Genomic DNA, 14,282 nt, shown 5'->3' on the forward strand with positions numbered 1-14,282 from the left:
GACATAGGTGATAAAATTCCACTTTTCTACATTCCACATTTTTTATTTTGTAATTTTTGCCATGAGCCCCCCCCCGTTTATTTGATATATATAGATATATATCTATATATATCTATATATATAGATATATTTATTTATTTATTTATTTTTAAACTTCCTTATATTTGCCTTTTCATTGTCTGGGGGGCACTCTGAGATACCGCCATGTGTGTCGAAATACTGTTTAAATAAAGAATGTGGGAGGAGAAAATCAGTGCAACCTCTTGCATTAGACTGCAGTTATATAGAGCCTTTTACAAGTCAAATTCATTCACAGACACATTCCTGCAGCACTTTTATATGCAGCACTTTTCTATCACACGTCAGGGGCAATCTGGGGTTCAGGACACTTTGGCATGTGGCCCAGGAGGAGTTGGGGATCGAACGACCGGCTCTACCTCCTGAGTCAAGAATTGCAGTAGCAGTCATGCAGTAACAATGAGGGCAAACATTGACGTCATCACTCAATCTTTTTACAGTAAATGTATGTCAGATTTTGCTTAACTGACTTCCCGGTTCGACCCTGAGACCATTCATGCATGGGTGTGCACTAACAGGGTGCAATTGACAAATATAACAAAATATATTTGTTATATAACATATAACATATAACATTTCAGGTCGTATATTTACCTGCATTTTTCCTAAAATATATGTGGTTCAGATATAAACTTGCACAGATGAAACTACAACCAAGTCACACTTTATCCAAACTGGTAGGAAACTAAAAACAAATGTATTTTAAATATTTTTTATTTACCTGTAATCATTATCATTACTTTAGGGGATATTTTAAGTCTTTATTATATAATGATAAGGGAGAGATGACTGGAAACAAGGGGATAAAAGTGGACATTCTATTTGATGGAGATCTTTCCATCATAATGTTAAATTTTACACTCAAATAACTTCACAAGTGTAAGATGTATTGCAGGATTATTTTATTAAACTGCATTAGCTGTAATTAGGTGTACCTATAATGTCTTCCCTAATGGGTCTTTTAAGATTATATTTGATGTGCTGTGTGTTAATTTGACGCAGGTCTACACCATACTGGCCAAATAAAAAATAAAATAAAATAGCCAAACTGATTTTCCGTTCAACAAACATCACTGCACCCTGTGACTGTGTAGGCAGTAAGCATCCGTTTGTATGAGGACAGGAAGGCAGTTTGACCCATTTGTCTCCCTTATTTGAAAGGAGCACCCGTACCCCCAACATCCCCTCCCTTGCCCAAATGCACAACATAAACTGTGTTGAGCCTTCATTGCCACTATACGTGTGTGTGTTTAGGTGACAGAGACTTTTAACTGAACCCTAGTTCTGACGTGCTGTTCCTTTTTTCATGAGTCGTTAATCAGACTTCGTCTCCCACTACCTTACTGTAGGTTACAATTCAAACAGCCATATCAGCTCCTGTTCTCATCGGCGGAAACCTTGAGATACTTCCATTCATTCTTTCGCTCCGGATAAAAGAGGGAAGTCACAGAAATCTCACAAAACTACCGAAGAACAAATGTACACAGACGATGGTGTTAATGTGAATCTTTCCCTAAAAAGTGTATTTCCTTTTATTTCTTTTTGTTCATTTTTGTGGAGAGAAAAGCATTATATTCAATGAGGATATTCAAATTTTGATGTATTGGCCTCGATCAATCAAAGTCAGACTGCTTTCTTGATTTGGCTCTCTTAAGGCTTGTTTATCTTTAGTAGACATATCATAAGAACGCATCCTCATCCAGGTCGGCAGGTTTCTTTTTTTAATCAAATAACAGCAGTAAATAAAAATAAAATTGCAAAAATTCAAAAGGAAAGTTCAGGAAAAGTTCATTTCTTCCTGGATTTGCACCAGCATCTTATCACTTTTTCCTCATAGCAGGGCCAAATTACCGTCCTAATTTCCTTGAAATTTATAGACAAATGATCCTTGACCAGCTCAAAACAAACACGACAAAGAACATGAGGAAGGACAGGTTATATATTACTTCTCTTAATGAGAGGTAATACTGGTGAGGTAATACATTCAGATTAAGCCTTTATTTATACGGGGAAACGTCACAAACATCTTGCTTTTCAAGGATGCCCTGATTATAATACAAATGAAACAGATGAAAAAATCAAATTATAAACAGATAAGCAATGAATGCAATGATGAGTCTCAGATCTTTCCTTAGTTATGAATCGAAGGGCTCAAGGATAAACTGCACAAGACTCCTCTTAACTGATCATGGTCATTCCACACTGCCCTTCTCTTTCAGATCGTTTGCGCCGCACCTCTGTTGACTGTTTATGAGTGACCTGGCTGCATAGATTGTTACCCTGGCTTAAGAGAAGGTCCAGCACTTGTATTTAAGGTCAATGGCAATCAGAGGGTCTCGGTAAGGGCAGCTGTCGACTTGCTTGTATCTTGACCTTTAAGGTTAGTCATCAACAAGACACTCGCAGGCAGGAACTAGATCAGACTCGCAGTGCCAACGTACGACGTTCACGATGTTCACCATCTTAGTTCAGCGTGTTCACACCAGCACTCAACACAAAGTGCATCTGAGGCCTACGGGAGTTTCATTGGATCTGAAGATAGTCGCTGATAAACCGAAATATTGAATTTAAATTTTGACCCGATGATGGCACAGCAGGAGAAGTTAGGGGATCACTGCAGACAGTGTGACTCATCCTCTGGAGACCAGGAACATCTGTGCAAAATTTCACAGCAGTCCATTAAAGTTGTTTGGACCAACGCAAGACATTCTCTATTTAAAGTAAATTGGAACTTCAATGTAAAAAAACATTTTGTTTTAAACTGTTTGTTGGACAAACAAATACTTTTGAAGATATCACTTTAGGCTGTGGGAACCTGTCATAGACATCCATTGCTATTTTATCGATTATAAAGATTTATAGATTATTCAATAATGAAAATATTCATTAGTTGGATCCCTGTCTCAGTGATGTTATCTAAGGGTCATGCAATGACAGTCAAAACTTAAATAGCTTATACTCATAGTCATCATTAGAAGTGTTTTGTGTGTCGTGTGATGGGAAAGTTTACAGTAAAGAATGCTGAGTCACAGAGACTAGGAATCATCAGGGACAGTCAGCCGCAAAGAAACTTTCTCTCATCTGGTAGTTTCCGTATTCCTGTGATCATCTACAAGTTGTCTGAGTTTATATTTAGATTGGTGCTTGTTCCAGACAATACCTTGATTTGTTTGACACTGTTCATAAATGTTAGAAATCTATTTTTTTTTTGTTCTATGTTCGGTGATGCGCTATTTAAAAAATGACAATAGATGAGAATGGCAATTTTGGGCTTTCTACAGAAGGATTTTTGGACGGTTCTTCAAGTTAAATTCAATACTTTTTAAGACACTTTTACAGCCACATTTAATACCCTTGTTGTTGTGAGGCTGGCCAAAGTATGAATGATATTAATGAAAACTAGCAGGGCCTAGAATTATTTACCCAATCTATGAATAACACGGTTTATTTACGTGCTTTCCGTCAGTATATCTTTCCTAATAATATCCTTAAATATTAGTTAAACGTGATGTGGTCCCGGACGCTGTTCTGGCAGAAGTACGCAGAGATGTTTTAAGCGTCTGAAACAGTACGACAAATACATCTGTATTTTTCCCGCTACAGAGTGTAGCCGCTCAGGAAAAAGTCACATTGTGTTTATTGTGTCAGGTTGCAAAGAAAGGTTTGTTCAATAACCTGCATGGACATCACTTGGATGAAGGACGTGTCTAAGAATGTAACACAGAGATGTGCTCTGGTGACCTTTGATATGTGCACCAGTCTGATATTACTCAATTTATGCAACAACTGTCACTCTGAACTACAGTATGTGTTGCACAGAGGTAATTTCTTTTCAGATGGGCACTTCACATGTCACTTACCTCGGGGCCTTTAACGGCACATTGAGCGTCAGGCATTTTATTCACATTAGGTAAGAATATAATCTTTGCTTTATGTTGAAACTGTTTGAAAGAAGTGTTGATTCAATTGTGGTCACTGGCTGTTTAATTCTACAACATTATTTTGTATACACCTGCATTTATGTCTTACTCACCCTCTGTATAATGGAACACAGCACAGCATTATTTTTCTTCTTTTATTTCATCAGAGTCCAAACATCAGAAGCAGCAACTGAAAAACTTCACACACCCGCGTCTGCTGCAAGTAATCTGACGGCCACTAGAGACTCCCATAATACCACAAGATGCCAAAAACCCTGCTAAGCCACAGAAACAGAAAGGTCAGGTTACAGGTCACAAACCCACACAGGGCCGAACTCAATTGAGTTGTGGGCGTTGTGACGTTCTATTGACTGATGAAACAAAAAACAACCACGATCAACACGGTAGAAAGTGGGGGAAAAAAGAACAGCTCGGTCAATGATGATGAATGCTGATGAGAACAGAGATGTTTCACATTCAGCCAATTGCATCGAAAAAAGAGTCTTCAATGTGAATATTTTGTGGTTTCTTTGCTCCTCTATAACAGTAAACTAAGTATCTTTGGTGTGTGGAAACCCCGCCCCCCCATCATCTTGGGGTTTGGGAAACAGCATCGACATTTTTCACAACGTTATGACATTTTGTGGACCAAACAACTAATCCCGATTAATCGAGAAAACAATCGACAGATTAAATTGATTATGAAAATAATGGTTAGTTGCAGCCCTAGACCAGACTGACCCACGGTGACGTCACCCGGTTCGTGAACTTCCGTTTTGAAGCCTCGCCGTTTAGCAGACTCTGCCTATACTCATCTTATTTCAAACTGAACGTGTATATGTACACGGAGCCTGAAGAACACGACCCGGTCTTAAATATCCTGAGAAGTTTTTTTAAAGTTGTCTACTACCTGTTGCCGGGGGCGCGCGCAGCAGCGGCGCGTGCTCGTGCTCGCTCCGAACACGTGACGTTAGCACTGCGTGTGTGTGTGTGTGTGTGTGCGCGCGCGCGGACAGATACCGACAGAGGAGGAAGAAGATGCGGGTCGGTGAGTCAGGTCCGTTTTAAAAAATACTGCGAAGTCACATTGACATGAAAGCCTTTGTGTCGCGTTTGGTTTCTAGAGGGTTCGTGACGAATACAACAGCCGCGGCTTTCGACGTTTTGTTTTTTTGTTCAAACAGGAAGCAACAGGAGGGCGTAGGACAGTTAAAAGTCCCCAAACTTGACTTCCGGTCGTCCTTCATAGACTAAAACGATCTGCTTGGCGTTTTATCGGGGGGGGGGGGGTTATTGTATTGAGGACGGGTGGAGACGAGCTATCGCCGCCTGGGAACGACACCAACCCCCGAGTGGAGGCGTCACAGGCGGCGTGAGAAGCCGATATCTTGTGCTGTGAAGCGACAGTGACAGGTTAACGTGACGTCATCGGCCTGTGTTCCTGAAGTACGGAAGTACATTAGGGTCAAGACGAAGATGAGAAGCGGAAGAGATTTAGTCCCATTTTAGTTAGTAAGTTGGTTTGTTGGTGTGTGTGTCTGTTGCATTTCAGTAGAGTAAAGTCGAAATTATGGCATTAAAGCCGAAATCATGACATTAAAGTCTGAACTGTATCGGAGGAGAAATATATAATTGTAATATTGCGTGTCGAGAATAAAGTCTACATTTTATCAATGTCACCATTGGATTGGAAATGTTGACCGTATAAGTCGGAGTTAAATCAGAGCAGGGATACGTTTGAAAATGTTACATTTCGAGAGAAAAATGTCGACGTTAAAGTCAATAGAAAAGTCAAAAATATTTAGAATAAAGTCCGAACCAAATCAGAGGAGAAGTATATTTTTGAGAATTAAACTCCAAATGTCGGGCAAAAAAGTAAAAATAAAAATCTGATGAAAAACAATTAATTTTTGATATTGTGTAAAGTCGAAATGTTCTCATTTAGGTCGAACTGTTGAGGATAAAGACGGAGCTAAATAATAATAAATATATCTAAGACTCTTCCATACTGGAGCGATTCATCAGTGAGAGACATTTTGCTTTGGTAAATTGTGAGATACAGCTGGAAACAAAATAATTTAAATACCGAAGTTGATGCTACATTGATTGGACCTCACCAACTGAAGGCTATTATAAATTATAAAACGCTTTATGAAGGTATGTCTTATCACAGGACTGTTGCATTATTCTTTTCATCATTAACCCCACACTGATGCTGAGTGGTTTCTTCCTTTGCTCTAAGAAGCAGCCTCAGTTCTTAGTGGTATATCGATTCCACGCGATGTTGGAAATTTTCTTCTGAGATTCTGCTCCATGTTGACCTGACTGTATCACATGATTTCACCAGATTTTTATCAGCTGCACATAAATGCCCTGAATCTTCTACCACGTCCCCGGGGTGTTCTGTCTGATCTGGTGACTGAGGGAGGCCATTGAAGTACACTGAACACATTTATATACATGAAACCAGTTTAATGTGACTTTTGCGACATGGGGCATAATCATGCTGAACCTAGCCGTTAGAAGATTGTAAATTGTGGAAACAATACCAGACAGGCATCTAACCATGATTGATTATTAAAAGACCCAAATGTATTGTATTGTATTGAAATTCAATAACACGGAGGACAATAATGGACAATTATTTTTTTTAAATACAGAGAAATTTGAGAGACTTTCAGAAACATGAGATATAAATGAAACACGCTGAGAGAGAATATAAAGTTGACTGGTTCATTGCTGCAATCACAATACAGTTATGCAACTTTACACCAAAAAAACGACTGAAAAGAATTATCTTTTCTTCTGTGGTTCCCAAGGACCAGGGGGTTTATCTATCAGCGTCATCGTTGCCGTTGAGGACTCTGGACCTCAGTGTTGTGTCTGTGAATTTGTAGATTTTATTGAGTATTGGTTTAAGTATGGATAACTCTTTCTTAATATTACAACTAAACAGTAAAATAAAAAAAACTTTTTTTTATTGTTGTTTGTCATGTGTTGCCCCGAGGCATGGAAATGGGAGTGTCCCGTGTCTAATGCAGGTGGCACAAAGAACATCTCGTCACCGGGCTTGGCCATATTGCTGCTGTCAGAAGCCTAAAAGTCGGCCCATTGAGACGCTGACCACCCGAACAGAAATGCACACAATCAAGCGTGTGTTAAAACTGCGATAAAAGCCCCCAGTGTTTATTGAACATCGCCGCAACTAGCACAGTGTCCTGATTTTACGTTCACAGTGCAGGCTGTGCTCGCTGACAGCTGCTGTCATACTGCACAACATAATAGTCTAATGCATGTGAAACAGTCTGACTGATGTCAGCAAAGAGCAGATTGCATGCTCAGTGTGTCAAGTCATACATGAAGTCCTCCCTTGGGGTTTTATCTCATTTTTCTTTTGATCGATATATATCATGATATAGTATTTTTCTAAATAATATTTTGATTTACGACTAATATAACCTTCCTAGACTGTTTTTCTCCATAATGACAACCTGGGAAAAAAAGGGAACTTCGTCACACTGATGAAAAAAAGAATCCTGTAAGTCTGACCTCTGTCTACAGTGACCAATACAGTCTGGCTATTTTTGAATATCATTGGTGGCATATCTGTGCTGCAATTCTTGTTACTTATCAGCCAACATATTCGCCAATAACTATATATTTGCCAATAACTCTTTATTTGCGATAAGAAAATATCAGCCGGTATCCTGTATTACTCCATCCAATTCATCAAACAGGCTTCAACAGATATCACGGTGTAACTGATAGAGGAAAGTCTAGGTTTACAAATTTCATCCTCACACTATAAATCATCATATCAGCTGAGACTAAACTAGGTTAAATATACTGTTGTGGTCACAGCTTCTAAGGGCCCTACTTTCAGGTGAACTGTCACAAAGCTAACAGGATATTTTCCTTTTGTCCATTTCCATTCATTTTACAGGTGTGCACTCTAAACACATAGCTGTTAGCTTGTTATTGTCTTTTTTTTTGACAGCAAATTTAAAAGTGCCCAGGATTTCTTTTGTCATTTATCTGGAAAGAAAATAGACGCTGTATTTACAAGTGTTCAATTTTTGTGATCAATCTTAACAACAAATGTGCTTGAACACATCAAATCATCCCATCTTACCCTCTTCTTTGTGTTAACAGTATTCAAGCCTAAAGAATGTTGAGTTTATGCCACATCTGGTTTATTGTTGAGTCCACAACTTGATGCCGTCATAGTTTTCTAGTTTTATCTCTAAGCTGTACTGAAACTTTCACCCTTGACCCAACAGATAAGAGTAAAACCAACTGTGTTGCAGTAGATGGAGTCATTATGATCTGTTTACCCTCAGGGTGATGGTCCATTTTCTTTAAGATATACATCGCATGTCTGCTGTGTCAGTGGCTACAGAGGCACATATAAAGGAGGGTTAAAGAAAAGCGCGGCTTTTTAATAGTTGCTCTCGTCTGTTTTTTCCTCCCGCAGCCTCTGATATGGACTACAAGGTTGTGTTTGCAGCCTTGGAGACGGTGTGTGAAGACAACGTCTCTGCTTTGTGTGGGCCCTCCGATTTGCCGTACGGCACTGTTGCCAAGCGCCTGGTCACATGTTTGAGAGAGATCCAGGAGCACGGCCGAGCTCTGGAGCCCGTGGTCGCCAGCCTCACCGCCATTTACCACCACTACGACTTTGACGTAGAAACGCCTGGGAATGGCTACCGCACGCTGGTCAAAGTATGACTCAATGTATTTTTCTTTACTCGCTGCTGGAATACGTGTGTTATGTGAGCTATGATAGCTTTTTACAAATGGGTTTTTCATGTACTTTGTGCATGTTAAAAAAACATAAACAAGTGTAATTTTTGTTTAGGTGAAGTATGTAGATTTTCAACAAGATGTAAAATGTTTAATTAGCAACAAATATGAGGTCAGACATCAACACGATGCATGAAAGCATTTTAAAAACCAGGACACATATCTTACTATATTACTAAACTAGAAATGAGAATCCCTTAATGATAAATTACATTTTATGACAAATTGCAATAAGGTTGCACATAATGTACATTGTTGTGTAGAAAATTACATAAAGTTTGGTGGTGTGAGGCTATACATTGCTATCAAATGTAGGTTCCCCTTCACATTGTTTCTTTCATTCTGTTTTTTTCTTGCAGGTCTTGCATGCCTGCCTTTTGCACATCATTCACAAGGGCCGTTACATTGCGGCCAACTACAACAGTGCCTTCTTCAGAGCGGAGCACAACGCGTCTGAGATGGAGGCGTACTGCAGCGCCCTGTGCCAGCTGCGCGCCTTGCTCCACCTCGCCCAGCAGCTGATCAACGACAACGACTACGGCCAGCTGTACTCGCAGCAGGATGGAGACCTGAGCCGCAGGTTCGTGCAGGAGTACAGCACCATGCACAAAGCGTGTTTCTACGGACGCTGTCTTGGCTTTCAGGTCAGCCAACAACAGTGAATTATTTCTCACAACTTCTTCTTCTTTTATTTAAATTTTTCTCCCAAATATAACATTTACTACTGTGGAGTTCAGATATCTTATCAGATGCAAGCACGGTTTGCTTGAATAACCACTTAAATTTAACACAATTCTATTTCTTTTCACAGTTCTCTCCTACTCTTCGTCCATTCCTCCAGACTGTTGTCATAAGCATGATTTCATATGGAGAGACGTTTGGTAAACAGCAGTCTGGCTTTGGTGAGTCTTTTTTTTTCTTTCTATTTTAGTGTTGATGGAAGTTGAATTCTCAGGTGTGATGATCTTGTTCTCTCCCCACAGGTATGGCAGCCCTTTCTCTCCTCACATCGGGGAAGTACATCATTGATCCAGAGTTGCGGGGCATTGAGTTCGAACGCATTACCCAGAACCTGGATTTACAGTTCTGGAAGTCCTTCTGGAACCTCACAGAGTCTGGCCTCATAACAGTAGGCAGGGTCAAAATACTCACTCCTTTCACTCATTTATTACCTTATAGAGCTCTTTGGTTTTCTAACCACTCATTCCCTTCTGTGTCTCTGTCCAGGGCTTGAACAGAATAGCTTCTAACCCTGTGCAGCTGAACTTCACCCTGACCCTGCCCCCTGTCTTTCTACGCCTGCCTCTGGCCTCAGACCCCAGTCTAACAGCCACCGTTTCACCTCCAATAGCCCACTGGGGCCCTGGGCCAGTCCAAATGCGTCTAATCTCCTACGAGCTTCGAGAAGGACAGGTGAAGACATTCAGTTCTAATACAAGATGTGAAATACTCTTCCTTCTAAAATAAGAAACCAGGGTGGAGGAAGATGTAGAAACAAAAAGCAAGCCTGCCTGAAGTAAAATATTCATGATATAAAAAAATTTGATCTTCAAATTGGATAAATAAATAATCTTTTGATTAAATAGCTTCATTGTTTGGTGTGTATGACATGCATTCCTGATTTTCCCTTAAATATTAATTACATTACCTTATCCTTCACAGGACAGTGAAGAGCTGCAGGCTTTTTCCAGAATCGACCCTCCCCCCGTCACGGCGTCCCATCTCCCCTGGGTACAGAAGCAGCCTCGTTCCCCCTGGCTGCTTATCCACTTCCACGGAGGCGGTTTTGTGGCCCAGACATCCAGGTCCCATGAGGTACAGTAGCAGAATGCTGTAGTGCATGCACAATGTGTAGAAAATACAATAAGAATTGGCAGCTGCTGGTTTGCACTTCATCGCTCGTCTTTTATTCTGATCTCTATCCACCTCCTTCCTTGTGGATCAGAATTATCTTCGGATCTGGTCGAAGGAGCTGAACGTCCCTGTCCTCTCTGTCGACTACTCTTTGTCACCTGAAGCGCCTTTTCCAAGAGCTCTGGAGGAGTGTTTCTACGCCTACTGCTGGGCTTTGAACAACTGTCATCTCCTGGGTAGGTCCGAATACACACAGTAAACCAATGAGGAGAATTAATGTCTTGCATTTTAACTCTGATTAATGAATCTGTTAATATTTTGGGAGACATAAAAATCAATCAATCAATTATTTTTGTGAGTGAGGTAATGATTATTATTATAAGTTACGTTTTTTTTGTAATTTGCCAAAGGAAATGTATATTAGAAGTAACAGGGTAAAGCAATATAATTGAAAGTTGTGTGTGTCCTGTGACTCTTACACACTGTTTTGTACCTCTTTTTGAATACATCTGCTTTCCTAAAGATCTTCATCCACCAATTAACCCCCAAATTTAAAGCATACATACTTTTGAGATTGGTACCCAGTCGTGCACAAAGTTTTATGAAATTACTTTGCAGGTGTAGATGCACCTTCACTTTCGTAGTTTCACATTATTGTGTTACTGGTTGTCGCAGCAGTAGCATGTTATGTAGTGAATATGTTTACACAGGTACCGGTGTAATATCAGAACATGGAACGTGTCATATTTGCCCAGAAAAAGAAATTAAAAGTAACAGGATTACTAATTTTTGGCCTCTAACATCTACCAAACAATTCAAACAGTTCTTGTTCTTTACTATTTTTGAAATGATCATCGACGTTATTATTATTAGATACTAATAGTTGTGTCTGTCTGTGTCTCCTGTAGGTTCCACAGCAGAGCGCGTTTGTCTGGCGGGGGACAGTGCCGGAGGAAACCTCTGCATCACGGTGTCCATGAAGGCCATGTCCACTGGCATCCGAGTGCCAGATGGCATCATGGCTGCCTACCCGGCTACCTTACTCACCACCGCTGCCTCGCCCTCCCGCCTGCTCACGCTCATCGACCCACTGTTGCCTCTAGGCGTTCTCGCAAAGTGCCTCAATGCCTACGCTGGTATGTGGATGTGTGTGTACAGTGTGTGTTATCTCATGCCTTGTTTAACACAAAAACACTTTCCGGCGGATTCCGAGGATTTATATATAAACAAGGTTATGGGGGAGGAAAGAAAGATGAAAATAATTAACAACCTGCTTCACCAAATACAATGTTGATATTAGCCCGTAGTCTAACTTGACTGAATTTCAATCACTGTGGCACCACCTGGTTGTCTCACAGGTTTATTAAAAAAAAGTGTAAATACTTTGCTGAAACCAAAATAATCCCACTATTCAATTATTAAGACAAACAACACTACGCATACTCTCAGCACAAGCATTAGACCTTCTCTGTTTTCTGCAGCCTCTTTGTTTCCTTTCCTTATATTGTTTCCTTCGCAGGTGCAGACTGCCAAGTGGTGCAGCCCGCCGTGGGGAGCGGCAGTCTGAGCACTCTAGGCAGAGACACGGCCATGTTGCTCAGTGACCTCACCCAGGGAGCCTCCAACTGGATCCAGTCCTTTCTGGATCCCATGCTGAGTTCAGCTGGAGTAGCACGCTCCATGTCGAGGTCCCACAGCAGTGAAACCCGCAGGACATCAACGCGCACATCCACAGAAAACACTGTGGATTACCCGCAAGGATTTGAGCCCTTGCGCTCCGAGTGTCTGGCGGTTGTTCACCCAACCTCCTCTCCCGTTTTCACAAACCCGTTTGTGTCGCCTTTACTGGCCCCAAACCACCTGCTGAGAGGCCTGCCGCCTGTATACATAGTGGTAAGAGATGGAAGGGGAAGTCCAGAGGGCAGTCCAGAGGGCGGTTTAATCACTCAGCTTGATTTCATCTTGTGTTTCAAAGGTTGATCAACAAAATCAATGATAATGACCCAGTCAGGTGCTGGTATTTTTTTCATCCATCTAAACCCACCATCCACATTGTGTGATGGTGCCTGTTTGGGATGGAAATTCTCCACCTGCTTGCTTGTGTTTTGTTTTCCGAAAAATTATGCAGACTTGACATTACTGCTCTACGTTTCGCTTAAATCTGCACAATTCAAGATCTTGTATAGTAACAATGGATCATTTGACTATACCAATAGTTGCACAGCCTGTATTTCACTCTATTATTCCCAGCAGAGTTTGCATTTTTCCTTCCAGTCAGATGTTTTCCTGATTCCTCGATGTGTCCACACAGGCCTCAGCTCTGGATGCCTTGCTGGACGACTCGGTGATGTTTGCCAAGAAACTGCGAGACATGGGCCAGCCAGTGAGTCTGACGGTGGTGGAGGACCTGCCTCACGGCTTCCTCAGTCTATCGCAGCTCGCCAAGGAGACGGAGGTCGCCGCAGAAATCTGCGTGGCACGAATTAGGCAGGTTTTTGAGCAGGAAAAACCGACGCCCGCTCTTCGCAAAAGGCCAATGCGGGAAGTGACTTAACGGAGTACCAAAGGATCAGGCTGCTTTATTCTTTCTGTTTTGGGATGAAGAAGAGAACTGACATAATGTGGTGAGATTAGTGCAATAAGAAAGCTAATAGGGACACTGCACTTGAAACCACTATGGCCCATTTTCTGTTGGCAAAGATGTTCAAGAGAGCCACTTAACACTTACATTTTCTACATCTACGCTTTAATATGATCCTAAATGAAATAAATAAATATAATTTTTCTACTAAGAATTAGTAAGAAGACAAAAAAACCCCGCAGGTACTGATTTAAAAACTGATCAGTAGCAGGATCTGTTGATCTTGAATTTAAAGCATCACTTTATTTGCAATGTCTTTGCGTATCACCACGATTAAAAGGTTTACTTGTACAGGAAACACATTTCTGATGCATTTTGTTAATATGTAATTTTGATTAAATTTATAACCTGGTTTCTCCAGTTTGTCACATCTTCACATTGACGAGGAGGCCCCTTTAATTTTAAATATTTAACACTTATTTATTTAAAGTCTGTATTAAATCAAAATTGCAAAAAAAATGACCGGTGTGAAAATATTTTGTGTATTTGAGTCAATTGCGAAGGTGCATCTGAGCAACTTAATCTGAACGTTATGTATTCTGTCAGCACAACCTGTTCTGTGCTAGTGTGTAGTCAATTTTTACTGGCTGGCATAAAATGTGGAGTAAATCACACATCTCCATGGACATAAGTTCTTTACTTGATATGTTAGGAGATGAGCATGCTGTATATCTACAGGAATAGCTTGTGCTGTATTTTAACTTTATTAAAAGTTCAAATTCAAGTTTTAAGAAGAAAACAATGGTATAAAAGCATCTTTTATAGGTGAAATTAAGGCCACAGAACATGTGCACAATTAATAAAAATATGTTTCATTATGTTCATTAGAGAGAAGAAAGAATCTTTAGTGTTACAAGTGAGAGCTGGTATTAGATCGATTCAAAAAAGGAAGTACAACGTTTCTTTTGTATAGTACATATTATGATTATTCCGGAATTGCCAAATAAAATGGTAAAAGGTGTTGGAGTCAATCTATAATTTCGTGA

General features: G+C 40.4%; 1 protein-coding gene across 1 annotated transcript; it reads left to right on the forward strand.

Moving 5' to 3' along the window:
• The first annotated feature begins 4,885 nt into the window (after positions 1–4,885).
• lipea (lipase, hormone-sensitive a) lies at positions 4,886–14,256 on the forward strand. Its single transcript, XM_035619927.2, has 11 exons — positions 4,886–5,055; positions 8,473–8,720; positions 9,161–9,445; positions 9,613–9,703; positions 9,785–9,930; positions 10,029–10,214; positions 10,464–10,616; positions 10,747–10,891; positions 11,564–11,791; positions 12,175–12,548; positions 12,967–14,256. The coding sequence occupies exons 1-11, from the start codon at positions 5,037–5,039 to the stop codon at positions 13,207–13,209; spliced, it is 2,118 nt and encodes a 705-aa protein (XP_035475820.1). The 5' UTR covers positions 4,886–5,036; the 3' UTR covers positions 13,210–14,256.
• Positions 14,257–14,282: the final 26 nt, after the last annotated feature.

This window comes from Scophthalmus maximus, chromosome 22, assembly GCF_022379125.1.
Source record: "Scophthalmus maximus strain ysfricsl-2021 chromosome 22, ASM2237912v1, whole genome shotgun sequence".
NCBI lineage: Eukaryota > Metazoa > Chordata > Actinopteri > Pleuronectiformes > Scophthalmidae > Scophthalmus > Scophthalmus maximus.